Here is a 27278-nt window from a genome sequence, read left to right as displayed (position 1 = left end):
TCAGTGCAGGCCATGCCTGCAGTGCCAGTGTATGGGCACTGTGGCAGCATCAGGAGCAGGGGTTTCAGAATCTGCCTGGTTTCAATATTCCAAGTCCTCAGGAAGTTCATGGGACAAGCCCCAAGACAAGGAGCCCGGGTCCTGGCCCTCTTGGCCGTGAACTCTGCGTGTCCAAACAAAACAGGGGCAGAGGTGGGACCAAGCGGAGTCACTCTGCACCTGCCCTGAGTTCATGGGAATGCAAAGGGAGGATGGACCTTGGCTGAGTGCTTGGAGAGAGAGAAGGTTGTTTCTCCAAGTGGAAATGCACTTGAACCAGCCTGCATGACCAGCCTGTGTTTTTCTCTGGTGGCTGAACACAGCCAGCACATGAGGGGAGGGCAATGTGTGGGATCAGGGCACAGCTTTGGGGCCATGCTGGGAACTCTGGTGGACTAAAAGACAAACAGGGGTGCTGCTCACGAGAGAAGAGGAATAAAAGGGGACACAGAAAAGTGTCGGCAAACAAGTCCTGCAATGGAACTCTGTGTGTGCAGACTCATTTTATCCTTCAACAACCAAAGGAAAGGGGGTAAAAAGTGGGGGTGGGGACCCCAAAACTGTTCATGGGGGAAACTGGGGACTGAGGGGACAATGGGAAAGTGGGAAGAACAGGGAGAAGGGTGGAAAAGGGGGGGTGGTTTGGTGGGTCCAATGGTCCCATGGGGGTCTTTCGGCACAGAGGGTTGGCATAAAAGGGTGGCCCCCTGAGCTCCCAACTTCCTGTGGGGTGCTGGGGGCTGCTGGATCCAATCTCAGCCTTGGATTATGCCAACACTTTAAGTTTAGAGCAATTAGACAGGTGTGACTGAACCACTTTTGTCCCCCAGGTTTTAATGATGGCAAATCAGATCTATTGATAGAAATGAATTTATTTAGGGTTACAAATGATCTGACAAAAGATCTTCATCAGAATTATTTACTGCACAATAGAAACACTAAAACTACCAGGAGTATAGGATAAGATAGGATGGTGCTCAAGCAATTATTGAAGCAATTCTACTAGACCTGGTAAAACCCAGTAATTCTTAATCAGAGACGGATGCAATGCTCGTGGGGAGATCTCTGCTCTCATCCTCTACGAGTGACCTTGGGGGAGTCACCAGGAATCTCCACCCACACCCCAAGAAGGGTTCTGGTGGTGAAAGGGGACTGGCCCTTTCTGGTCGAAAGGGATGGACTGACAGTCACTGGACGCCAGGGGTTGCTTCACCATCAGGGGGTTCATTTGGGGTGGAAGAAGTTGGGGCACAGGTAGAGCTTCCCCTACTGGTGGGTCTGTTGGTGTCTGGTCAAGGCAGAGCTGTGGGTGAAGCTATTCCCACACTCCCCACACTTGTACGGCCTCTCCCCGGTGTGGATGCGCCGGTGGGTGACGAGGTGGGAGTTCAGTTTGAAGCCCTTCCCGCAGTCGGTGCAGCGGAAGGGCCTCTCATCCGTGTGCGTCCGCTCATGCAGGAGGAGATTCCCACTGGTCTGAAACCTCTTTCCACATTGCAAGCACTTGTAGGGTCGTTCTCCAGTGTGGATGAGCTGGTGAGTGTAGAGGTTGGAGCTCTGGCTAAAGCTCTTCCCACATTGCCCACACGTGTAGGGCCGTTCCCCAGTGTGGATGCGCCGGTGGGTGACAAGGCTGGAGTTCTCATTGAAGGTCTTCCCGCAGTCGGTGCAGCGGAAGGGCCTCTCATCCGTGTGTATCTGTTCATGCCTGAGGAGATATGAGCTGGTCCTAAACCTCTTCCCACATTCCAAGCACTTGTAGGGCCATACCTTAGTGTGGATGTGCTGGTGGGTGCGGAGGCTGCAGCTCTGGCTAAAGCTCTTCCCACATTCCCCACACATGTAGGGCCGTTCCCCGGTGTGGATGCGCTGGTGGGTGTGGAGGTTGGAACTCTGCCTGAAGCTCTTCCCGCATTCCCCACATATGTAGGGACGTTCCCCAGTGTGGATGCGTTGGTGTTTGCAAAGGGTGGAGCTGTCACTGAAGCTCTTCCCACATTCCCCACACATGTAGGGCTGTTCTCCAGTGTGGATGTGCTGGTGGCTCAGGAGGCTGGAGCTCTTCCTGAAGCTCTTCCCACATTCCAAGCACCTGAAGGGCTTCTCCCTGCTGGGAGGCTGCTCAGGGACCACCAGCTCAGAGCTCTGGTTCAAGCTCCAGCTGCCTTCCCGGCACAGGCTGGCTCTTTCCTCCTCAGAGCACCCTGGGATGGCTTTGGAGCCCCTCCTGCGGGGGGATCTCCGGCCCTTTTCCTCCCCGCTGCCTTCCTGTGCCGTGGAGCCCTTCAAAACGGCCTCTCCCACCAGGGTCTCACGGGGGGATTTGTCCTCCAGGCTCTCCGTCCTCAGCTCGGGGCCTGGGGCAGGAAGCAAGAAGGACAGGGAGGGGATTTGCCTCCGGCCCACAGGGAAGGCCAAGGACATCCCCCCAACTCCGGCCCCGGCAGGACGGCGGCGCCAGCGGGGTTGTCCTGCAGCCGGGGCCATGCTCGGCTGACAGAGCCAGCACAACACCCGCCCAAAGGGACACTGACTGCCTCCTCACCTGCCTGGGGGGCCCAAGGCATCTTCCTCTTCCTCGCAGCCTCCTCCTCCATCCGCCCAAGCTTTGGGAAGGACAAATCCTGATGGGGGGGAAAACAAGGGCTGAGCGTTTGGGTTTGGGGGTTCCTCCTGCCCAAGTCCATCTCTAGAACTCGCCGGGCATCCTGTGTCCATAAAAACCACCAAAACACCAAGGATCAGCCCAGAAATACCCAAACAACCGAGATTCAAGCAAAAAAATCCTCACAAAGCGTGAGATAACCCCGCCCAAATTGCAAAAAATTGAGATTCAGCTAAAAACTACTCTAAAATATCAAGATTCAGCAAAAAACTCTCACAGGAATTCCCCCTCAATGGTCTCTCCCCTGTGGGGTTCAGAGGGTCTGCCCTGTGTGAGATGCTGGGGGTCCCACTTAGGGATGCTGGGAGTGTTGGGGGTCCCAAGGGTCCCTTCTCCTCTGACTCTCACCTTCGGGGTGTCGCATTCCCAGACATTCCCCCTCTCTAGGTTCTCCAATTCATTGTCCTGAGGATCCCAGGGGTCCCCACTGTCCAGGCTTCCCCTTCTCTGCGCCCCTGATTTCAGGCTCCCAGGGATCCCGGGGCTCCTCCCTCTCCGTGCTCCCCCCTCCAGGCTGCCGGGGGTCCCCCAGCTCCACCATCGCCCCGCTCCGCCCTCCACACTCGGCAGCTCCCGGGCTCCACACCCACCCCCGGCACTCCCGGGGGGCCCCAAACCCGCTGTGTCCCCCCTGCTGGCACCGGGCTGACAATGGAGCCGGCGGGGCCTGACCCAGCAACACCAACCCCCACCGCGGGGGGGACCCGCATCCCCCCACCCACCGCCGGGGCTCTTCCCCCAACCCAGCCCGGCATCCCCAAAAAACACCTCCTGCCCACCCCCAAGAGCCACCAATGGCACCCCCAAGAGCCGCACCAAAGGCCCAGCTGTGCCCAAGGCAACCCAACAGTCCCACAGGCGGGGGGACACCAGAGGCTGCCCGAAGGCAATGAGAGCAGGGAGCGGATCCGGCCCCCTGACACAGGGACGGGCTCTGGGTTCAGCCTGACCAGGGGCAATTTGGCACCAACAGCACGGCCCCGACCGCTGGCTCGGCACAGGGGGCCCGAGCTCCCCCCTCTCTCCAGGCTCTTGGAGCTCTTGCAGCTCCCCCCTCTCCAGCCTCCCCCACTTTCCAGGGCTCAAGGCATAGGGACACCAATGCTCCCCCATGGAAACCCCGCTCCTGCTCTCCCCCCTCCCATTAGCCCCCCTCTCCCAGCCTTTTCCCATTGGCCCCCCAAACCCTGGCTCCACCCAGCTCCCTTTGGGGGTGACTCATCACCCTTTGGGTGACTCATGCTCCCTTTGGGGGTCCCACCTGCTTTTTTCGCTTCTCTCGGCCCTTTCCCATCGTGGCCGCTCCGCTCACCCGACAGCGGCAGGAAGGGCAGAAGGTAGAGACTGAAACAAAATGGAGGATAGAATACCCTGTCCCTTGGCTCTCTCTCTGCCAGCTCAGTGTGGGGCACATGGGCTGGGGGTCCCTCCCAAGCCCCCCGGGCAGCCGGCGTTGGCTGGGGGGATGTGAGGGCTGGGCCTGCTCAGCACAGCCCCGGCCTCGTGCCCAGCGCCTCTTTCCTGACCCACACAAGAGCTTCCCGGCCCCCCCAGGGCTCCCCTGCTGCTGCCTCTGCTCCTGGCCCTGCCTTTGCTGCTCCCTTGGCTGGGGCAGCGGCTGCAGGGGGGGGATGGCAGCAGCTTCAGCTCCACGGCACTTCCTGGGGGGAGCTCAGCCCGGGGGGGACGGGCAGGGACCTGATGGGGATGGACAGGGGCCCAGCAGGGACAGACAGGGCCTGCAGGGGAAGGCACAGGGACAACCTGGACCCCCACACTGCCACGGCTGTCTCTGCTCCTCCTTGCAGGCTCCGTGGCCAGGCACAGTTTGTGTTCCTGGGTGCCCACCATCTCAGCACTTGGAGACGCTCAAATCAGCGCCCGCAGCTCTGCAGCAAAGCCCCAGCTCACCTGGCACACAGGGGATGGACATAGCACCTGCTCGGGGATGGGCACCATTGCCTCTTCCCCACCACGGGGCTCTCCTTCCCCAGCAGCACCTCTGCCTTGCACTTATTCTCAGCCTCACCTCAGGGCCTGGGCTCAAGGACAGGAACCTGCAGGGAGGGGACATCATGTGCAAGCTGAGGGCTGCCTGCTTGCACTGACCTCTGGGCTTCTTTCTCCTTCTACAACCAGCCCACAACTCAGCCTGCTTTTCTAACACCACACATTTACACACTAACCTTGGAGATAGATATGGACAGACATCTCTATTACCCTGGGGATAGAGCCTCAAGCATGTGCTGCCACAGGAATGGCAATCAGAGAATCACAGAATCAGTCACGTTGGAAAAGACCTCCGAGATCGTCAAGTCCAACCCTGGATCCAACCCCGCCGTGCTTCCCAGACCATGGCACTGATGCCACATCCACTCTCGCCTTCAACACCTCCAGGGACGCTGACTCCACCCCCTCCCTGCCCAGACCATTCCAAGGCCTGATTTCTCTTGGCAAAAAATTGCTTCCTAATATCCAACCTAAACCTCCCCTGGCACAGCTCAAGACCCAGCCCTCTTGTCCTACTGCTGCTTCCTGGCACAACAGCCCCACCCCCACCTGGCTACAACCTCCTGGCAGGGACTTGCAGAGAGTGATGATTCATCCTGGGGACCTGAGGGAGCCTCTGCAATCCCATCCATGGGGCACAATCTCATCTCCAGAACTGGACTCACTGCAGACTTTGCAGGGAAATCTCTGCTCGCAGCTGCATCCTGAGCCCAAGGTCAGTTTGTATCCCCAAGTGCTGATCCAATGGGTGCCCTGGGATTGGAGCCTGGGATCTAATTAACCTCTCCTGTGCTGCCAAACAGCAGGAGCTGTATGGTCAAGGGAGAAACTCTGTGATCCCTGTCAGTGTCCATGGCCCCTGTCAGTGTCCTTCAGGGAAAGTGGGAGGAGGAAATGAAAAAAACAGTTTGGAACTAAACTGGTGTAAAACTGGGAAAAACCTCCTTCCATGGAAATAAAACTTAGACAGTTTTTCCTGGGCTGAACAAGCTCATTCAGGGATGAAGGACTGGGACTTCTGTGGACACTTGTGCTGGTTTCTTTGGACACTTGTGTTCCTTCAGAGAGCCCCTGGAAACACTCTGCTGTTCACTCCCAGTGCCACCAGTGCCTGGGTCCTGTCTGCAGCAGCAGATTGCAGTGGGAGAGGAGAAATGCTTTTCTGAGCCTCTGGGCTGGACACAGGCACAGCCTGACCCTGAACCCAAGGGAAACAAAGACAAATTCCATGGCTTTAGCTGGAGCAAGGGTGGGGGGGTTTCCTGAGGGCAGCACTACACCAGACTTTTGTGTGTGTGTGTGAGACAGGCAGAAGCACAAATGCCTGCACAGCCCAGAGCAGTCAGTGTGGGGCTGTGCTTGCTGCTGCAGAGACCCCCAGGGAACAAACCCAGGCAATAGTTTGGGTTTATTCCTTGCTCTGTGTCAGTGGAATAGAATGTTCCACAGGAGCTCTGTCCCCCTCTGTGGCACTGGGTGGCTCGAAGCTGAAGAGGGAAGGGGGTCAAGTGCAAGTTCCCTTCTGAAGTGTGTGTCCCTAAGGAGGGCACTTGCCTTATTATTGCTTATTATGTGTAATATCTTATAGATCTATCATACAACACCTAAGGATGGACTCTATAGAATATGTGCCATATATATGATACAGAATATATCTGATTATTGCTTTATCTGTCTGTCCAGACAGATATTGTGTATGCACAGAGATTGTATTTGAGGGATATGTTCCTCTCAATACCCTGTGAGCTCCACTCCCAAGGCCAGCAAATTCCTGAAGCTCCCCCTTCTGTGCCCTGCAGGTTTTGGCAGATTTGCAAGAGCAGGGGAATCATTCCCTGCAGCCCCTTTGCACTGTAGGAAATGGGAGCCCTGTGCACATCCTGCTGCCTCCAGATTCCATTCTGGGTGTGGGAACAACCCTGTGGGGAGCAAAGAAATGCCTGGTTCTGCAGGAGCTGCAGATGCTCAAGGGGCAGCAGGACCAAGTCAGGGGCCTGAAGGGGGCCAGGGGGGCTTTGGGGTCCGGGAGGGTCCTGGGGGAGCTGGGGCGGGGATTTGGGGGTACAGATCAGGACAGAGCAGTACAGACCAAGACAGACCAGTACCTCCTCACTGTTCCCCAGATCTCTCCTGGAGCTGGGCCACGTTGTCCTGAGACACCTGAGGCCCCCCAAGTGCCCTCCCAGTACAGCCCAGTGCCCCCAGTACAGCCCACTGTGTTCTTGTCCCAGGGTCCCAGGTGATCCCTCTCTGGGGGGGTTGGAAGGGATTTGAGGGGGGGCTGGGGAAGATCTGGGGGGATCTGAGGAGTTTGGATGGGGATTTGGGGGTTTTGAGTGCCTTTAGGGAAGTTAAAAGAGGTCTTGGGAACATTGGGGGGTCAAAGGTATCTATGGGGGGAGGGGATTAAAGGGAAAATGGGGGTTAGGAGACGTTTGGGGAGGTTAATGAGGCCTAGGGGGAAAGAGGAGGGGTTGCACCAAGAGCAGGTGAGTCCTGAGACCCCCCCTGGTGTCCCCAAGACCCTCTTGGTGTCCCCAGTTCCTCCCTTCACACCCTGAGACCCCCCTGGTGTATCCAATGTCCCCAGGGCCTCTCCATAGCCATAATTCCCCCCTAGGCACCCCCAATTCCACTGTCCACAAACCCCTCCCCACTGTCCCAAACCCCATCCCTGATGTCCCCAACCCTCCATCTCACTCCAGGAGACCCCCTGGACCCCCTGACCACAAAAACACCCCCCCACACACCCTCACAGAAAGGCCAAGGGCATCTGGGGAAACATTGGGGACAGTTGGGGGGCTTTGCAGGGCACTGGGTGATTACTGGGGGATACTGGGACACACTGGGGGGGAACCAGGGGGCACTGGGAGGGACTGGGGAGTTACTGGGAAATTACCAGGACACATGGGGAGACACTGGGAGGTTACTGGGCCATACTGGGGGTTACTGGGTGCTCACTGCAGGATCACTGGGCCATCCTGGGGGGCAGTGGGAGGTCACTGGGACACACTGGGTGGTCACTGAAGGGGTCACTAGAAAGTCACTGGGATATACTGGGGTCTAGGTATCCCCTTACCCGGATCTGGTACATTTCCCCCCCCCCGGATTTTGGGGGCCATCCCTAGGACCTCTTCTTTTTGGGGCTGGGGGACCCCCTGGACCCACTGCTGGGCTTTAGGGAAACCCCCAAAATGCCCTCAAAACCCCTGAAAGCCCCCTCTCGACACATCAAAACCTTCTCAAGGTCCCCTCAAATGCCCTCAGAGACCTCATCCCTCCCCAGCACCCTCTAAACCCTCTCAGTGACCCGCAAAACCCACCCGGGACCCCTCAGTCCCCTTTAGGGACCCCCCAATCCCCCTCAGAGACCCTCAAAACCGTCTAAGAACCCATAAACCCTCTAGAGACCCCCAAACTGCCTAAAAGGTCCCGCCAGGACCTCCAAACCTCCTCAGAGACCCCCAAACCCCACCTGGCACCCCCCAAATCTCCTCAGAAACCAAAACCCCCTCAGAGACCCCCAAACCCCTTCAGGAACCTTCAACCACCCCCTGAGTCCCCTCAGGACACCGAACTCCCTCAGGGACCCCTCAAAACCTCCTCGGTTATCCCCGAACCCCCCCGCTAAACCCTCCCGAGCCCCCCCGGGGGGACTCACAGCACTCAGAGCGAACCGCAGGCCCCGCCGCCATCACCGAGTCCCGGCTGCGCGCGCACCGCGTTCAGAGAACGCCGCCGCAGCCAATCAGCGCGCGGCCACGCCCCCGCAGCCCCGCCCCCGCCCCTGCCGCGTTGGCTGCCGGGAATCGGTGATGGCGGCGGGTCGGTCGGTGAGCTCTGAGTGCAGGCGGGGGGTGCGGGAGAGCGGGGTCTGGGGATCCCCTCGGGGGCTGCGGGGAGCGCGGCTGTGGGGGGAAAGGCTGCAGGGCTCGGGAGGGTTTAGCGCGGGGGGTTCGGAGGTTCGGAGGAACCTCTCGGGGGCCGCGGGGCCCGGAGGCCTCCCAAGAACCCGGAAGGGTGATTCGATTGCCGAGAAAGTCCCTCGGAGAAAAAAAATCAAAACCACCCAACCAAAAAAAGAATTCTAAGAAAAGGAAAAGTGAGAAAAAGGTCAGGAAAAAACTGCAAGGGCCAGGATGATTTTATTGCTTTGCTTCAGTTTTTCCTTGGTCTCCTCCTTCTCAGGTTCTTTGCTCTCTTCCTTTACAGAAAGCTCTTCTGCTGTTGTGTGGTTTTGTGGTCCCTTAGGGGCTTTTAGGGGTCCCTGAGGAGGTTTTGGGGGGTCTCTGAGGAGCTTTGGTGTCATGAAGGGACTTAGGGGGGAGGTTGAAGGTCCCTGAAGGGGTTTGGGAATCCCTGAGGGAGTTTTGGAGTTTCCAAGGGAATTGGGAGGTCCTGGGGGGCTTTGAGGGAGGGTCTTTGAAGCAGTTTTTGGGGTTTCTAGAGGGATTTCGAGAGTCCCAGACGGTTTTGAGGGTCTCCAAAGGAGTTTTTGGGGTCCCTGAAAGGGCTTGGGGGGTCCCAGGTGGGTTTTGCAGGTCACTGAGAGGGTTTAGGGGATCCTGGGGGGGAGATGAGGTCTCTGAGGGGATTTGGGGTGTCTTTGACAAGGTTTCGATGGGTCCAGGGGTGGATTTCTGAGAGGATTTCAGGGGTTTTGCCTGGATTTTGGGGCGTCTCCGTGTCAGTCCTGCCTGGCCACGGCCAACTAAAACTCCTGTGATGCCATTTCCCATCCCACCACAGCACCTCTGCCAGCCCAGCAAACCAACCCCAAGGAAAGGGGATCCCGATTCTCCCCTCGAACCCCAGAGACCCCCAAAACTCAGCACACAGAGGCCCCAAAGGAGGGGGGCCTGGGTGTCCCCTAAAGCCCAGCAGTGGGGTTCAGGGGATCTCCCAGCCCCCAGGGGAGGGGTCCTGCGGGTGCCCCCAAAAGTCCAGGGGGAAGATGTAGCAGAACCGACTAAGGGGATCCCAGTGCCCCCAGTATATCCCAATGACCTCCTACTGGCCCTCAGTATGGCCCAGTGACCCCCTCAGTGACCAGCCAGTGTGTCCCAGTGACCTCCCACTGCCCCCCAGTATGGCCCAGTGATCCTCCAGTGAGCACCCAGTAACGCCCAGTATGGCCCAGTAACCTGCCAGTGTCCCCCCGTGTGTCCTGGTAATCCCCCAGTAACCCCCCAGTCCCTCCCAGTGCCCCCCCAAAGCCCCCCAACTGTCCCCAACGTGTCCCCAGATGCCCTTGGTCTTTCTGTTACTGTGAGGGGAGAGAGCATTTTTATGGTCAGAGGGTCCAGGGGGGGCTCCTGGAGGGAGATGGAGGATTGGGGACATCAGGGATGGGGTTTGGGGACAGTGGGGACAATGAGGAGGGGTGTGGGGACAGTGGAATTGGGGGGAATTATGGCCATGGGGAGGCCCTGGGGACATTGGAGACACCAGGGGGGTCTCAGGGTGTTAAGGGGGAAATTAGGGACACTAAGAAAGTCTTGGGAACCCCAAGGGGGTATCAGGAGTCACCTGCTCATGGTGCAGCCCCTCCTCTTTCCCCCTAGACATCATTAACCCCTCCCAAATGTCTCCTAACCCCCCTTTTCCTTTTAATCCCCTCCCCCTACAGATCCTTTGACCTCCCAAGACCCCTTTTAACTCCCTTAAATGCACCCAAAGCACCCCAAACCCCCCCAAATTCCTATCCAACCACCCCCCCAAATCTCCCCCAGCACCCCCTCAAATCACTTCCAACTCCCCCCAAAGAGGGATCACCTGGCACCCTGGGACAGGAACACAGTGGGCTGTACTGGGGGCACTGGGCTGTACTGGGAGGGCACTGGGGGGGGGCTCAGGTGTCCCAGGACAACGTGGCCCAGCTCCAAGAGAGATCTGGGGAGCAGTGAGGAGGTACTGGTCTGTCTTGGTCTGTACTGGTCTGGTCTGGTCTGTCCTGGTTTGTACCCCCAATCCCCAAAGCCCCTCCCCAGCTCCCCCAAGACCCTCTTGGACCCCAAAGCCCCCCAGGCCTCCCCAGGCCTCTGACTTGGTCCTGGTGCCCCTTGAGCATCTGCAGCTGCTGCAGAACCAGGCATTTCATCAGCAAATGTGCAGGTGACACCAAGCTGGGGGTGTGTTGATGTGCTGGAAGGCAGGAGGGCTCTGCAGAGGGACCTGTCTGAGGAAGAGTGTGTCAGCAGGAGCAGGGAAGTGATTGTTGGGCTGGAGTGAGCGCTGGTGAGGCCACCCCTGGAGTGCTGTGTCCAGCTCTGGGCCCCTGAGTTGAGGAAGGCCCTGGAGGGGCTGGAGCAGGAACAGAGAAGAGCAGCGAGGCTGGGGAAGGGAGTGGAGCACAAGTGGTGTGAGGAGAGGCTGAGGGAGCTGAGGGTGTTGAGGCTGGAGAAGAGGAGGCTCAGGGGAGACCTCCTGACTGTCTGCAAGTCCCTGCCAGGAGGTTGGAGCCAGGTGGGGGTGGGGCTGTTGTGCCAGGAAGCAGCAGTAGGACAAGAGGGCTGGGTCTTGAGCTGTGCCAGGGGAGGTTTAGGTTGGATATTAGGAAGGAATTTTTTCCCAAGAGAGTAATCAGGCCTTGGAATGGTCTGGGCAGGGAGGGGGTGGAGTCAGCGTCCCTGGAGGTGTTGAAGGTGAGAGTGGATGTGGCCTCAGTGCCATGGTCTGGGAAGCACGGCAGGGTTGGATCCAGGGTTGGACTTGATGATCTCGGAGGTCTTTTCCAACCCAGCTGATTCTGTGATTCTGTGATTGCCATTCCTATGGCAGCACATGCTTGAGGCTCTATCCCCAGGGTGATAGAGATGTCTGTCCATATCTATCTCCAAGGTTAGTGTGTAAATGTGTGGTGTTAGAAAAGCAGGCTGAGTTGTGGGCTGGTTGTAGAAGGAGAAAGAAGCCCAGAGGTCAGTGCAAGCAGGCAGCCCTCAGCTTGCACCTGATGTCCCCTCCCTGCAGGTTCCTGTCCTTGAGCCCAGGCCCTGAGGTGAGGCTGAGACGTGGCGCGGAGGTGAGCCCAGAGCTGTCCCTGAGGTGAGGCTGAGAATAAGTGCAAGGCAGAGGTGCTGCTGAGGAAGGAGAGCCCCATGGTGGGGAAGAAGACAAAGCTGTGAGAGCCCATCCCCGAGCAGGTGCTGTGTCCATCCCCTGTGTGCCAGGTGAGCTGGGGCTTTGCTGCAGAGCTGCGGGCACTGATTTGAGGGTCTCCAAGTGCTGAGATGGTGGGCACCCAGGAACACAAACTGTGCCTGGCCACGGAGCCTGCAAGGAGGAGCAGAGACAGCCGTGGCAGTGTGGGGGGCCAGGTTGTCCCTGTGCCTTCCCCTGCAGGCCCTGTCTGTCCCTGCTGGGCCCCTGTCCATCCCCATCAGGTCCCTGCCCATCCCCCCCGGGCTGAGCTCCCCCCAGGAAGTGCCGTGGAGCTGAAGCTGCTGCCATCCCCCCCCTGCAGCCGCTGCCCCAGCCAAGGGAGCAGCAAAGGCAGGGCCAGGAGCAGAGGCAGCAGCAGGGGAGCCCTGGGGGGGGCCGGGAAGCTCTTGTGTGGGTCAGGAAAGAGGTGCTGGGCACGAGGCCGGGGCTGTGCTGAGCAGGCCCAGCCCTCACATCCCCCCAGCCAACGCCGGCTGCCCGGGGGGCTTGGGAGGGACCCCCAGCCCGTGTGCCCCACACTGAGCTGGCAGAGAGAGAGCCAAGGGACAGGGCCACGGGCAGGGCCACGGGTGAGGGACAGGCAGGGCCATTGCAGGGCCACGGTGAGGGCACAGCCTGTGGCAGCAGAGCTGCCCAGGGCCGGGGGCAGCCGGGGGTGTTGGTACCAGCCAGTGCTGGGGCCGAGCAGAGCACGAGGCCTCTTGCAGAGCCCTGGAGCAGCCTCCCACTTGCCAGCCCCGCCCTGGTGGGGTGACACTGTCCCCTCCCTACAGGACACTCCTACAGAACTCTTCAGGGTGGGCTTTTGTGTATAGTCCTGGTTTCTGATTCCTGCTGGGGACCTGAGGGAGCCTCTGCAATCCCATCCATGGGGCACAATCTTCTCTCCAGAGCTTGACCCACTGCAGACTTTGCAGGGAAATCTGTGCTGGTAGCCTGAGTATGTCCTGACCCCCCGTGCTCCCCCCAGGATATCTGGTACAAGTTTCCCATTCCCGGGCACCCATGGGATGGGGGTAATTGTTCTCCTGCTGTTCGTGTTCTTGGTCCACCCCTGGGGGCTCTTGGGGGTGGGCAGGAGGTGTTTTTTGGGGGTGCCGGGCTGGGTTGGGGGCAGAGCCCCGGCGGTGGGTGGGGGGATGCGGGTCCCCCCCGCGGTGGGAGTTGGTGTTGCTGGGTCAGGCCCCGCCGGCTCCATTGTCAGCCCGGTGCCGGCGGGGGGGACACAGCGGGTTTGGGGCCCCCCGGGAGTGCTGGGGGTGGGTGTGGAGCCCGGGAGCTGCCGAGTGTGGAGGGCAGAGCGGGGAGATGTCAGAGCTGGGGGACGCCCGGCAGCCTGGAGGGGGGAGCACGGAGAGGGAGGAGCCCCGGGACCCCCAGGAGCCTGAAACGAGGGGCGCAGAGAAGGAGAAGCCTGGACATTGGGGACCCCTGGGATCCCTGGGACAACAGAGTGGAGAACCTGGAGAGGGGGAATGTCTGTGAATGCAGCATCCTGAAGGCGAGAGTCACAGGAGAAGGAACCCTTTGTACCTCCAACACTCCCAGCATCCCTAAGTGGGACCCCCAGCGTCCCAGACGGGGGAGACCCTCCAAACCTTAGAAGGGAGAGAGCAGAGAGGGGGAACTTCTGGGAGAATTTTTTGGGGTAATCTTCATATTTTGGAGTATTTTTAGCTGAATTTCAGCTTTATGCAGTTTGAGGGACTAAGGGTCTTCTTCCTATTTCTGATGGGGTTTTTGCCTGAATCTCGATGGTTTGGGTTTTTCTGGGCTGAATCGTGGTGTTTTGGAGGTTTTTATGGTCACAGGATGCCCAGTGAGTTCTAGAGATGGACTTGGGCAGGAGGAACCCCCAAGCCAACGTGCTAGGCCTTGTTTTCCCCCCCATCAGGATTTGTCCTTCCCAAAGCTTGGGCGGATGGAGGAGGAGGCTGCGAGGAAGAGGAAGATGCCTTGGTCCCCCCAGGCAGGTGAGGAGGAAGTCAGTGTCCCTTTGGGCGGGTGTTGTGCTGGCTCTGTCAGCCGAGCATGGCCCCGGCTGCAGGACAACCCCGCTGGCGCCGCCGTCCTGCCGGGGCCGGAGTTGGGGGGATGTCCTTGGCCTTCCCTGTGGGCCGGAGGCAAATCCCCTCCCTGTCCTTGTTGCTTCCTGCCCCAGGCCCCGAGCTGAGGACGGAGAGCCCGGAGGACAAATCCTCCCGTGAGACCCTGGTGGGAGAGGCCGTTTTGAAGGGCTCCCCGGCGCAGGAAGGCAGCGGGGAGGAAAAGGGCCGGAGATCCCCCCGCAGGAGGGGCTCCAAAGCCATCCCAGGGTGTTCTGAGGAGGAAAGAGCCAGCCGGTGCCGGGAAGGCGGCCGGAGCTTGAGGGGGAGCTCTGAGCTGGTGGTCCCTGATCAGCCTCCCAGCAGGGTGAAGCCCTTCAGATGCTTGGAATGTGGGAAGAGCTTCGGGAAGAGCAGCAACCTCCTCTGCCACCAGCACATCCACACAGGGGAACGGCCCTACACGTGTGGGGAATGTGGGAAAAGCTTCAGCCAGAGCTGCAGTCTCCGCATCCACTGGCGCATCCACACTGGCGAACGGCCCTACAAGTGCTTGAAATGTGGGAAGAGGTTTCAGAGCAGCTCAAGTCTCCTCAGGCATGAGCACATACACACGGATGAGAGGCCCTTCCGCTGCACCTACTGCGGGAAGGGATTCAAGCGGAACTTCAACCTTGTCACCCACCGGCGCATCCACACTGGGGAGAGGCCCTACAAGTGTGGCAGCAGCAGCTTTAGCCGAAGCTCTCACCTGATCCGGCACAAGGACATCCACACTGGAGAAGAGTTTGGGAAAGCGGTGGGAGAGGGGAGCTAGGCGGAGGAGGGAGAGTTGGAGTGGATGTGCAGTGGGGGTGCCTTGTTGTCCCCATGACTTGATCCTTGGAGAGTGGTGGAGGCTGGAGAGAGGGGGGAGCTTGGGCCCCCTCTTCTGAGCCAGCGGTCGGGGCCATGCTGTTGGTGCCAAATTGCCCCTGGTCAGGCTGAACCCAGAGCCCGTCCCTGTGTCAGGGGGCCCGATCCGCTCCCTGCTCTCGTTGCCCTGGGGAAGCCTCTGGTGTCCCCCCACCTGTGGGGCTGTTGGGTTGCCTTGGGCACAGCCGGCCCTTGTGCAGGGCTGTGCCCTTGGGGCCTCTTGGGGGTGGGCAGGAGGTGTTTTTTGGGGGTGCCAGGCTGGGTTGGAAGCAGAGCCCCGGCGGTGGGTGGGGGGATGCGGGTCCCCCCCACGGTGGGGGTTGGTGTTGCTGGGTCAGGCCCCGCCGGCTCCATTGTCAGCCCGGTGCCAGCGGGGGGGACACAGCGGGTTTGGGACCCCTGGGAGTGCCGGGGGTGGGTGTGGAGCCCGGGAGCTGCTGAGTGTGGAGGGCGGAGCGGGGAGATGGTGGAGCTGGGGGACCCCCGGCAGCCTGGAGGGGGGAGCACGGAGAGGGAGGAGCCCTGGGAGCCTGAAATCAGGGGCGTGGAGAAGGGGAAGTCTGAACAGTGGGGACACCTGGGATCCCCAGGACAGTGAAGTGGAGAACCTGGAGAAGGGGAATGTCTGGGAACGGGGCACCCCAAAGGTGAGAGTCACAGGAGAAGGGACCCTTGGGACCCCCAACACTCCCAGCATCCCTAAGTGGGACCCCCCAGCATCCCAGAGAGAGGAGACCCTCCAAACCCCAAAGCGGAGAGACCAGAGAGGGGGAATTTCTGGGCGAATTTTTTGGGCTGAATCTCAACTTTTTAGAGTATTTTTCAGCTGAATCTTAACTTTTTGCAGTTTGTGGGGGGTTCATCTCACTATTTCTGAGGGGTTTTTTGCCTGAATGTCAGTGGCTTGGATTTTCCTGGGCTGAATCTTGGTGTTTTGGAGGTTTTTATGGAGAAAGGATACCCAGTGAGTTTTAGATATGGACTTGGGCAGGAGGAACCCCCAAGCCAACGCACTCAGCCCTTGTTTTCCCCCCCCTCAGGATTTGTCCCTCCCAAAGCTTGGGTGGATGGAGGAGGAGGCTGCGAGGAAGAGGAAGATGCCTTGGGCCCCCCAGGCAGGTGAGGAGGCAGTCAGTGTCCCTTTGGGCGGGTGTTGTGCTGGCTCTGTCAGCCGAGCATGGCCCCGGCTGCAGGACAACCCCGCTGGCGCCGCCGTCCTGCCGGGGCCGGAGTTGGGGGGATGTCCTTGGCCTTCCCTGTGGGCCGGAGGCAAATCCCCTCCCTGTCCTTCTTGCTTCCTGCCCCAGGCCCCGAGCTGAGGACGGAGAGCCCGGAGGACAAATCCCCCCGTGAGACCCTGGTGGGAGAGGCCGTTTTGAAGGGCTCCACGGCGCAGGAAGGCAGCGGGGAGGAAAAGGGCCGGAGATCCCCCCACAGGAGGGGCTCCAAAGCCATCCCAGGGTGCTCTGAGGAGGAAAGAGCCAGCCTGTGCTGGGAAGGCAGCTGGAGCTTGAGCAGGAGCTCTGAGCTGGTGGTCCCTGAGCAGCCTCCCAGCAGGGAGAAGCCCTTCAGGTGCTTGGAATGCGGGAAGAGCTTCAGGAGGAGCACTGCCCTCCTCACCCACCATCACATCCACACTGGGGAACGGCCCTATACATGTAGGGAATGTGGGAAGAGCTTCAGTGACAGCTCCAGCCTCCGCACCCACCAGCGCATCCACACTGGGGAACGGCCCTACACGTGTGGGGAATGTGGGAAGAGGTTTCAGACCAGCTCCAGTCTCCTCCAGCACGAGCGGACACACACGGATGAGAGGCCCTTCCGCTGCACCGACTGCGGGAAGGGCTTCAACCAGAACGGTAACCTCGTCGCACACCGGCGCATCCACACAGGGGAGAGGCCCTACAAGTGTGGGGAGTGTGGAAAGAGCTTCACCCAGAGGTGTCACTTGACCAAACACCAACGGACCCACCAGTAAGGGAAGCCCTACCAGTGCCCCGACTGCAGGAAGAGCTTCGGCCACTGCTTCCACCCCGAATGAAGCCCCTGATGTTGAGGCAACCCCTGGAGTCCAGTGACTGTCAGTCCATCCCTTTTGACCAGAATGGGCCAGTCCCCTTTCCCAGGGGCAGCTTCTTCCAACAGAACCCTTCTTGGAGGGGTGTGTGTGCAGATTCCTTCTTTGGCTGGGAACCCCCAAGGTGAGTTCTGGAGGTTGAGAGCACAGATCTCCCCACGGGTGTTGATGTGGGGGAGTTCCATCCATCTCTAATTAAGAATTATTGCTTTTGTGGCAGCTTGAGTAGAATTGCTTCAACAATTGCTTTAGTGTAGAGCACTGTCCTATCTTATCCTGTACTCCTGGTAGTTTTAGTGTGTATATTGTGCACTAATTGTGATGAAGATCTTTTGTCTGATCATTTGTATCTCTAAATAAATTCATTTCTATCAATAGATCTGATTTGCCATCAGTAAAACCTGGGGGACCAAAGTGCTTCAGTCACACCTCTGTAATTCCTCTAATCTGAAACTGTTGGCCTGATCCAAGGCTGAGATAGGATCCAGCAGCCCCCAGCACACCACAGGAACTTGGAAGCTCAAGGCCTGCCCCCCCATTTCTTAGCCCCCTTGTGCCCAAAGACCCCCATGGGACTATCCCTCCTTTTCCAACCTTTTCCCTGTTCCTCCCACTTTCCCATTGTCCCTTCAATCTCCAATTTTCCCCCAAAACAGTTTAGGGGTCCCAACCAATACTTTTTGCCCCCTCTCCTGTGGGCACTGAAGGAGAAAATGAGGCTGCACACACAGAGTTCCATTGCGGGACTTGTCCGTCCATCTTTCCGGCGTCCCCCTTTCATTGGGGTTCCTTTGGAAACAGCGCCTGGGCTTTGTCTTTTAGTCCACTGGAATTCCTGGCATGGCCCCAAAGCAGTGCCCTGATCCCACACATTCCCCTCCCCTCATGTGCTGGCTGTGTTCAGCCACCAGAGAAAAACACAGGCTGCCATGCAGAACGTTCCAAGTGGTTTCCACTTTGGCAAACAGCACTCTCTGGATGGAAAACACCAGTCAAGGCCAAAACACTCCTTGTTGATCCTGATTAACTGAGAGTTGCAGCTCCTGCCTTAACTTGTTCCCATAAAAATTCTCAGGGTTCCTTTGGTTCAAGGAGGCCCCACATGTCCCAATGGCCCCTTGATTCCTTGGGGTTCGACAGTCTCCAAAAGTTCCTTTAGTTCCATGAGGCCCTGCAGTCCCAAAATGCCCTTTGGATTCTCGGAGATTTCCCACTGTCCCAGGGTCCCTTGTGCTTCAGAAGGAGCTGCAGTGGGACAGTGGCCCATTGGTTCCGTGAGCTCTGCAGTGTTCCAGGAATCCTTGGGTTCCAGGAGAGCCTGCAGTTTCACAAGGAGCACTTGAATGCAGGAGGTTCTGCAGGGTCCCAATGGCCCCTGGATTCTGGGAGGTTCAGAAATATCTCAGGGCTGAGATAAATGGGATTGTTCAGGCTGGAGAAGAGAAGGCTTTGTGCTGACCTGATTGTGGCCTTCCAGTGCCTGAAGGGAGCCAACAAGAAAGATGGAGAGAGTTTGGACAAGGTCCTGGAGTGACAGGACAAGGGGCAGTGGTTTCACACGGATCGAGGGCAGGGTTTGAGGAAATAGTAGGAAGGAATTCTTTTCTATGAGAATGCTGAGATGCTCTTGAAGGCCCCTCCCAAGCCAAAGCATTCCATGATTGTGGGACTGGTGGGTGAGGTGGTGGTTGGAGCCATCTGGGGCACAGGGACCCAAAATGAGGGAGTTTTCCATTGTGGGGGAAGGAAGGAGGGGGCAGCAGAACTGACCCCTTGGACACCTGGCAGGCAGGCTTTGACTGGAAGCTGGTGATGGGGAGCTGAGTGAAGCCCCCACAAGGCAGGAGGAAATGGTCAGTGACCTGCTCTGCCAATGAGATCCCCCCAAGTGCCTGGGCCCACATGGGATGCACCCAAGAGTCCTGAGGGAGCTGGAGAAAGAGCTGGCCAAGCCACTCTCACTCATTCCCCAGCAGTGCTGCACAACTGCACAAGTCCCAGCTGTCTGGCAACAAGCACATGGGATGCCCATCCCCAGGAAGGGCCAAAAGGAGCATCTGGGGAACTCCTGGCCTGTCCCATTGACCTCAGGAGCAGGGAAGTCCATGCAGCAGATCCTCCTCAGTGCCATCCCATGGCAGGGGCAGGACAACCAGGGGATCAGGCCCAGCCAGCGTGGGGTTGGGAAAGGCAGGTCCTGCCTGACCAACCTCATCTCCTTCTCTGACAAAGGACCCGCTCAGCAGCTGAGGGAAAGGCTGGGAATGTGTCTCTGTGGAATTCCAGAAAGCCTTTGGCACCATCTCCCCCAGCATCTCCTGCACAAACTGGCTGCTCATGGCTTGCCTGGGGAACTGTTTGCTGGGTGACAAAGTGTCTGATGGCCCAGGGAGTGGTGGGGAATGGAAGGAAATCCAGGTGGGACCAGTCACTAGTGGGGTTCCCAAGGGCTCAGGGTTGGGGCTGCTCCTGTTTAACATCGTTGTGGATGATCTGGGCCAGGGGATCGAGTGCCCCCTCAGGAAAGTCGTGGACAACACCACGTTGGGTGTGAGTGTGGATGTGCTGGAGGGCAGGAAGGCTCTGCAGAGGGATCTGGACAGGCTGGATCAATAAGGCCAAGTGTCAGGGCCTGCACTTGGGTCTCAACAACCCCCTGGAACGCTCCAGGCTGGGGCAGAGGGGCTGGAGAGCTGCTCAGCAGGAAGGGACGTGGGGGTGCTGCTTGACAGGGGCTGGATATGAGGCAGAGTGTGCCCAGGGGGGCAAGAAGGCCAAGGGCATCGTGGCCTTTGTGGAGAAGGGTGTGGCCAGCAGGAGCAGAGAACTGATTGCCCCTGTGTGCTGGGCACTGGGGAGGCCCCACCTGGAGTGCTGTGTCCAGTTCTGGCCCCTTGTGCTGGTTTAAGAGTTAACCAGCAGGGGAAATGAACTCAACTCAAAGGAGAGATTATAAGTCAGAAAAACAATTTATTAAAATAATACAGTAAATACAATTATACAAACAAACAATTAGTTTTAACCCACAAAACCCAAATGTATAACCCAGCACCCTGGGGCATGAACAAAGTGGTGTTCCTTGGGCCCCCCCTTGAGTCCAAAGTAAAGGGAGAGGGGAAAAACCTGCTGGTGGGAGAGCTCTTGCAGTCTGGTCAAAAGTGGGGATTGCAGTCCAGTTTAGGGTGGTGTCTCAGTCTGGTTGAGAGCGGTGAGCTGCAGTCCTCCTCTGGATCCCACGAGTGGTGGTAAGGTTCTGAAACTCCAGGTTTATATATTCTCCAGTTCAGGCAGGAATGGTCAGTCCTCCCCTCAGAGCGGGGAATTCCATAAAAGGGTATGAGGCTGCTCAGTCCATAAAAGGGTATGAGGGTGCTCAGGAACACCCCCCCACACCTCACAGGCCTCTACTGACAACAGTTTCTGGGAAAATGGCATGGAAGGCTATAGAATACACAGTTTTGGGCTACACCCATCCAGTGATGAATCGGTCACAGCTGTCCTAACAAGGACACATGGCAACCATCATACCTCCCACTGCTACGGACATTCACCATGGCAAACCTCATACATTCTATTACTACGGTCGGTTACCATGGTAACCAGCATACATTCCCATTGTTACCATCAGTTACCATGGCAAACAGCATACATTCCCACTGTTTTGGTCGGTTACCATAGCAACCATCATACAGTCCCGTTTCTACGGTCAGTTACCATGGCAACCACCATACATTCTCGTCGCTATGGTCAGTAACCGTGGCAACCATCATACATTTCCGTTGGTACGGTCAGTTACCATGGCAACCACATACATTCTCGTCACTAGGGTCAGTTACTGTGGCAACCACCATACATTCCCATTGCTACTGCCAGTTACACATTTCTATTGCTATTGTCGGTTTCCATGGCAACCCTCATACATTCCCATTGATGAAGTCAGTTACCATGGCAAACACCATATATTCCCATTGCTAAGGTCAGTTACTATGGTAATCTTTTGGTTCCTCTTGGAGAGAAGCAGATGCAGATGAACCTCCCTGTCGTCCACCAACCTGGCAGCTGTGCTCTAAAGGCCTGTGTGCCAAGGGCTGTCTTCACCAAGACCCTGCACAAACCTCTGGGACTCTTTGCATCCTGTCGTGCTGCCTTTCCAGTGAATTCCAGGGTTATCAAAGCCAACTTGAATGGGCTCTTTGTCTCACTCCACAAGGTCACCCAAACCAGTCTCTCCTCTGACCCTCACCCACAAAAGTTCACCCAAGTTGTACATCCCCTAGAGCAGCTCCACAGGTCCAATAAGCTCCTTCCTACTGAGGACACCTCTCTCCTGCTCTTTCTGTCCTGTGTCTCCTTGGCCTTCTCTCCCAACCCATCACAGCCCTGCAACCTGGGAACTGTCTCAGCAGGCCTGGGCTGTTATTGCCTGCAAGTGGAATGAAGAGAGACTTGGGGCTGCAGCTCCTCCTGCCTGTGCCCCACACGCAGGGCATTGGGGCCTGTCTGGCTGCAGCCCCTCAGTGGGGCACCGGGGGTAAGAACAGACTTGCAGTGGGGAAAGCTGCTCTGAAAGCCCCGAGAGTTGGGGTGTGCAGAGGCTTTGCTGACAATGGCCTTGGGGGTGGATGTGCTGGGACTCAGGCCCAGGGGGAAAATCCCAGGCCTGATCCCTGAGGAGACCAGCACATGCTGCTGAAATGCTGGGAGAGAACTGCCATTGTACTCTGAGCACATGTAGAAAATACCCTGATAAAGAACAGGAGAGAGACCTCTCTCCCTGTGCCACCTGACTCCATTTGGTCACCTGAGCACCTCTAGGGGCTGCCCTGGACAGAAGGAACAGCGACAGGTTCCCCTGTCCTACATGTGGGCACCTTCTGCCACTGAAGTTGGCCAAAGCAATGTCCCAGCAGCCTCCAAGAAGATCCCACAGCTGCTGCCCTGTCCCTAGGAACTGTTCCATTGGAGCCTGCAGTTCCCAGCAGGAATCTCGGTCACCTCTGGCCCCTCAGAAGGAACCAGGGGTTTGTGTCCCAGCAGGTCACTCCTGGCTTTGGTCTTCATTCATTCCCAGGGGAGCTCGGACAGGTGCCTGTTTTGGGCCCACTGAAGTGGGGCAGGAGGAATCCCAGCCCATGGGGGTTGTGGAGGGAGCTGAGTGTCCTTCTGGCCCCAGCTCTGCAGAGCCACAGTGAGACATCTCTGCTGACTCAGCTGAGTCCCTTCCCTCAGTGCAGGTGAAGGAGATCCCTCCTGGGCACTGTCTGGGCTTCCTGTCTAATGATGGGACATGAAAAAGGGACCCTTGGACTTAACTCTGTGTCTGCTTGGAGAAATGACAGTGCTGAAAGAAGTGTCTGTGCCCATCTGAGAGAAGGCACATCATTATTTCCTTCAGCTGTGTGCCAGCAGGTTCCCTTGGAGCCCCAGGGACAGCTGGAGGGAGCCCAGAGGGGCAAAGAAAGGGCTGCCTGGGGCTGTTGCTGTGCTGCTGAGCTGGGCCAGGCTCCTGGCACACAGGGAGCTCCTGGCAACCAAGAAGAGCTTCAAAGAGACAGCTCTGCTGGTGAGCAGCTTTTCTGCACAGCCCAGCAGGGCTGAGGGCACTGCCTGCAGCACCCAGGGCACAGGAGAGAAGGCAGAGACATGAGAGGCAGCCTGGGCTGGGAGGTGACTGAGCTCTCACTACAGGAGAAACCTTCCCAGCATTTGAAGGAAGAATTCTCTGACTGTAGGAAAGTTCAACTTGCCTTCCTGGGGGCATCTCCTAAAGCTGCCACATCCCACAGCTTCTAGGATCTTTCAGCAGGACTCTCCCAGTTGCTGCAGTGCAGGGGACGTGGCCATATGGCAGAGCAGGGCAGGAGCTGCAGGCAGCAAGGGCAGAGAGGAGAAGGGAGCAGGAGGTTCAAGGGATCCTGGGGTGGGAGGACAGGGCAGAGCTGCTCAGGGCAGGAACCTTGCCAGCCCTTTGCCACGGTCAGGCTCTGGCTGCAGAGCAGTGCAGGTGAGTTCCTGCAAGTGCCTCTCCCAGCTGCCAAATGGCAGCAGTGGCAGGAGCTGTCAGGATGGCTCTGCTGGATTTGCTGGGGTGCAGCAGGAGAAGCTGCTGCAGAGCAGGACTTGCTGCTGCCCCATCAGAGGCCCAGGGCAAGAAGGTTCCCTGTGCCAGGGCTGGCTGTGGGGTGGGAAGGTGGGGGTGCAGCCAGGGGTGCCCAGGGCTGTGGTGCAGAGCAGGGTCCTGCCCCCAGGGCTCTGTGTGCTGGGGCAGGGACTCTGCTGCCTGCCAGGGTCAGCTCTCAGCCCGGCCAAGGAGCTGCCACGGCCCTGCAGGGAGAAGGTGTGGGTGGAAGGAGTGACCCCTCAGGGTAGGGCAGGGCTGGGCAGGGATGAGCAGGGCCCTTCAGCTGCAGGCTCAGGGCTCCTCACAGCTTCAGCTCCACCTCCTGCCATTTCCAGGGGCCCTTCTCAGGAAGCACATCCCCCCAGAACACCTCCCCCTTCCCAGCCACCCCAGGCTGTCTGGGATCTACTCTGCAGCCCCTGCCCAGGCAGAGCTGCCCCTGGGCACTGGGCTGGGGATGGCTCTGGCAGCACTGGCAGGGAGCTGAGCTGGGCACAGGCAGGGGCTGCTGGCAGGAACAGCTCCTCACCCAGAGACAGGCAGGTAGGGACAGGCAGCTGCTGCCACAAGGGCTGGGCAGGGGGATGGGGGCCCCTCCCTGCTGTCCCTGTGGCACAGACCCCTTCCCTGAGCAGCTCCTGCCTGGGCTCCTTTCCCAGCCTAAGCAGAGCCTGTGCCCTCAGGTCCACGGGGGCTGGGCTGTGCATTGCCCTGCAGCAGCCAGAGCCCAGGCAAGGACAGGGCCCTGATTTCCAGCTGTCTCTCTGTGTCCCTCCTCCCTTGGCAGCAGCACTGTGGCATTTCACTGCCATCCCCTGCTGCCTGGGCTCTCCTTGTTCTCACCAGTGGCTTTTCTGAGCCACTGTGGGGTTTGGGGGGGGCAGATTCCTGTCCAGACACAACCCCTTTGGGTGCTGCTGTGGGGATGTGTCTGTGGGAGCCAAGTGCCCAAGTGCCCTCCAGGCACCTTCAGGGTATTCAGCTGTTTGCCTGGGTGTCCTGCAGGGCTGCAGGTGCCCTCCAGAAGGGCACAGCTCTGCCATAGCATCTCTGTGCTGCACAAGATCCCCGTGGAGAAAACTCCTCAGTGCTAAATCCATGCAAATGCTCTGGGCAGCTGCAAGGAGCATTTTGTGTCTCACTTTGGGAGGGGAGAGATGAAAAGGTGAGGAGTGTGTCAATCTGTTCTTTGGACATGGATTCCTGGATCTCTGTGCAGTTTCTTTGGAGGGGAACAGTTGAGTGTGATGCTCCTCCAGCTCCAAGCTGCCAGCACAGGGCAGCTGAGCACAGGACTGATGGGCAGAGCAGCTCTTCTCTGCACTGAGGGACCATCCCTGTGCCCCTCAGAACCCACAAGACTTGACCTGCAGTGCAATAGAAATGTCAGGGATTTCAAACCTCCACAATCACTCCTAAGTGTGGCAGGTGCAACTGGGTGAACAAATACAAAGAATTCCCTCAGCTCAGTCCTTCATTTGGGCAAATTGCAAACAGCAAAGCTGAGAAGCTCTTTGATGTATCATGAGTATATTTAATTTGAGATCACCCTGCATTCCAAGTTTTCTCTCCCAGCAGAGTAAGGAGTCCTTGGGAGCCCATCACAGAGTTCCTGCTCCCAATGGTCCCCTCAGCCAGCAAAAGCCAGAGCTCAGGGGAAGAAGCTACAGGGAGGTCTGAGAGAGGAGAGAGAGCCTGAAAGTGGGGTGGCTGTGAGATGTGTAATGTTTGGATGCAGAAGCCTGGTCTAACTCAGCAGTGATTTTTCCTCCTCAACAGATCAAAATACCCTGGGGAAGGAGTAAATGTCCAACAGCAGCAGCTCCATGGCCCAGTTCCTCCTCCTGGCATTTGCAGACAGGTGAGACCTGCAGCTCCTGCACTTCTGGCTCTTCCTGGCCATCTCCCTGGCTGCCCTCCTGGCCAACAGCCTCATCCTCAGCGCTGTAGCCTGTGACCACCACCTGCACACCCCCAGGTACTTCTTCCTGCTCAACCTCTCCCTCACAGACCTGGGCTGCATCTGCACCACTGTCCCCAAAGCCATGCACAATTCCCTCTGGGACACCACAACCATCTCCTACACAGGATGTGCTGCACAGGCCTTTCTGCTTGTCTTCTTCATTGGAACAGAGTTTTCCCTCCTCACCATCATGTGCTACGACCGCTACGTTGCCATCTGCAAACCCCTGCACTACGGGACCCTCCTGGGCAGCAGAGCTTGTGCCCACATGGCAGCAGCTGCCTGGGCCACTGCCTTTCTCTATTCTCTGTTGCACACAGCCAATACATTTTCCCTGCCCCTGTGCCAGGGCAATGTCCTGGGCCAGTTCTTCTGTGAAATCCCACAAATCCTCAAACTCTCCTGCTCACACTCAGGCTACCTCAGAGAACTTGGGCTCATTGTGGTTATTGCCTGTTTAATGTTTGGTTGTTTTGTTTTCATTGTTTTCTCCTATGTGCAGATCTTCAGGGCTGTGCTGAGGATCCCCTCTCAGCAGGGACGGCACAAAGCCTTTTCCACGTGCCTCCCTCACCTGGCCGTGCTCTCTATTGTTATCAGCACCGCAGCATTTGCCTACCTGAAACCCTTCTCCATCTCCTCCCCATCCCTGGATCTGGCACTATCAGTTCTGTACTCAGTGGTGCCTCCAACACTGAACCCCTTCATCTACAGCCTCAGGAATCAGGAGCTCAAGGATGCCCTGAGAAAAATGATGACTGGATGCTTTTCAGGAGCAATAAAGTGCCAGGTTTCTCGTGCGTAGCATTCACAATGAGATTCGTTAATGGCCCAGCCTTCCTGTTCACTTTTTTCATGGAGGTCATCGGATTGTTCTTGCAATAACTTTCTGTGCAATGAAATATTATTATGCATCTGCCTTCTAAATTAGTGTCTACCCACTGAATTTGACCCAAAGATGTAAAAATGATGAATTGTGCTCTCTGAGTATTTAAACAAAATAAAGGACCCTGCAGTGCCTTCTTTGTCCAAGACCCTTCTTCTCAGATGTTCCTAAAGGACAGCACACTGCAGGACAGGGTGTATTTGCAAACGGGAAGGGGACAATAATCCCAGCCCAGCAGCACTGCCAGGGAGCAGCAGTGCTTGGTCTTTGCAGAGCTGCTCTCTTGCCACTTCCACACTGTCGTCCTGAGCCCCTTTCTCGCTGTAAGGCCTGAGTGCTCTCTGAGCACAGTCCTGGGGGCTGGAAGCCCTTGGAGCACAGGCAGGGACAGGCCCTGGGAACTTGCGAAGCAGAGCTGGGCTCTCTTACAGCATCTCCAGGATGCTGTGGGATCTTCTGAGGCCACTGCATGTACTGGGTCACTGCTTCTGTGACCTTGCTCCAGAGCTGGAACTCTCCTGCAGTGACACCATGACACTCCTGCTCTCTGCTTTCCAGGTTTCATTTTTAGATCCAGTCTTCCCCTCCTGTTCACAGGGACATCCTGTGAGTGCTTCAGAGCTGCCATCCTGGGGCAGCTCCTGCCCAGCGTGGGCAGCCACAAGGTCTCTCCAGCTGCTCCTCTCCCCTCCCCAGTGCCACTGCTTTCTGCAGCCTCCTCATCCCTGCCCAGCACAGCCCTCCTGGCACAGTTGGACACAGCCCTTGTTCTCCCCCCTCCTCAGGCACCTGCCCAACCCCCTCATCCACAGCCTGATGGCCAGAAACCTTCAGGGCAGGGAGGCACTGGGGAAAATGCTGAGGAAACCTTTCAGCTGCACTCAAATCCAATTGGAGGGGTTGGCCTCGAGGAAGAACTCAATTCTAATACTCCAGAACCACCAGGACAACCTGTGTTGTGTCCTGGGCACTCCTCTGGCAGTGTGTGATGCTGCAAAGATTTTGGTGTCAGGGATATTGAGAAGGCTGGGCAGTGTCACTGGGAGACCTCTCCCAAACCCTTGGAAAGGCCAGAGCCATCCCAGAGCTTCCTGGGGCCTTGGCAAAGGCAGACATGGAACCAGTCTGCAAACAGGGCAGCAAGGAGGGTTGGCAGAGTTCCAGACTGCTCAGGCTCAGCAGGGAAGGGGATAGGGCAAGTCCTCCTGCAGCCATTCCCAGGCATGGGAAGGACAAGGCAGGGATTGCAGAACCCCTCTGGGAGGCAAAAGAAGGGGATGTTTTGTGCCCAGACTTTATCAAGGCCTTTGACATGGTGTCCTGACCTTATGGCCAGACTGGTGAGAGCTGGACTGAAGAAGTGGAAGATGTGGTGGATGGGAAGTTGGCTGAATGC

General features: G+C 57.8%; 3 protein-coding genes across 3 annotated transcripts in view; all 3 read left to right on the top strand.

Annotated features, from left to right (window-relative positions):
- Positions 1 to 27278, top strand: part of LOC135404675 (zinc finger protein 239-like) — a 386745-nt gene that overhangs the window by 252707 nt on the left and 106760 nt on the right. The gene's annotated exons all lie outside the window — the stretch shown is intronic.
- The window catches only part of LOC135405024 (zinc finger protein 501-like), a 94856-nt gene continuing 83480 nt past the window's right edge, over positions 15903 to 27278 (top strand). The window contains exons 1-2 of the mRNA XM_064639744.1: positions 15903 to 15954; positions 16146 to 16809. Of these exons, the coding sequence (XP_064495814.1) occupies positions 15903 to 15954; positions 16146 to 16809 (716 nt within the window). The remainder of the gene's footprint in view (positions 15955 to 16145; positions 16810 to 27278) is intronic.
- On the top strand, positions 25027 to 25696 carry LOC135404668 (olfactory receptor 14C36-like; the record flags this gene model as incomplete). The annotated part of the gene is made up of 1 exon (XM_064639403.1): positions 25027 to 25696. A coding segment is annotated over exon 1 (618 nt), but the record flags the coding sequence as incomplete, so codon positions are not given.

The sequence above is a fragment of the Pseudopipra pipra genome, chromosome W (assembly GCF_036250125.1).
Source record: "Pseudopipra pipra isolate bDixPip1 chromosome W, bDixPip1.hap1, whole genome shotgun sequence".
NCBI lineage: Eukaryota > Metazoa > Chordata > Aves > Passeriformes > Pipridae > Pseudopipra > Pseudopipra pipra.
Note: the sequence above shows the minus strand (reverse complement) of the source record. Positions and strands in the feature narration are given on the sequence as shown.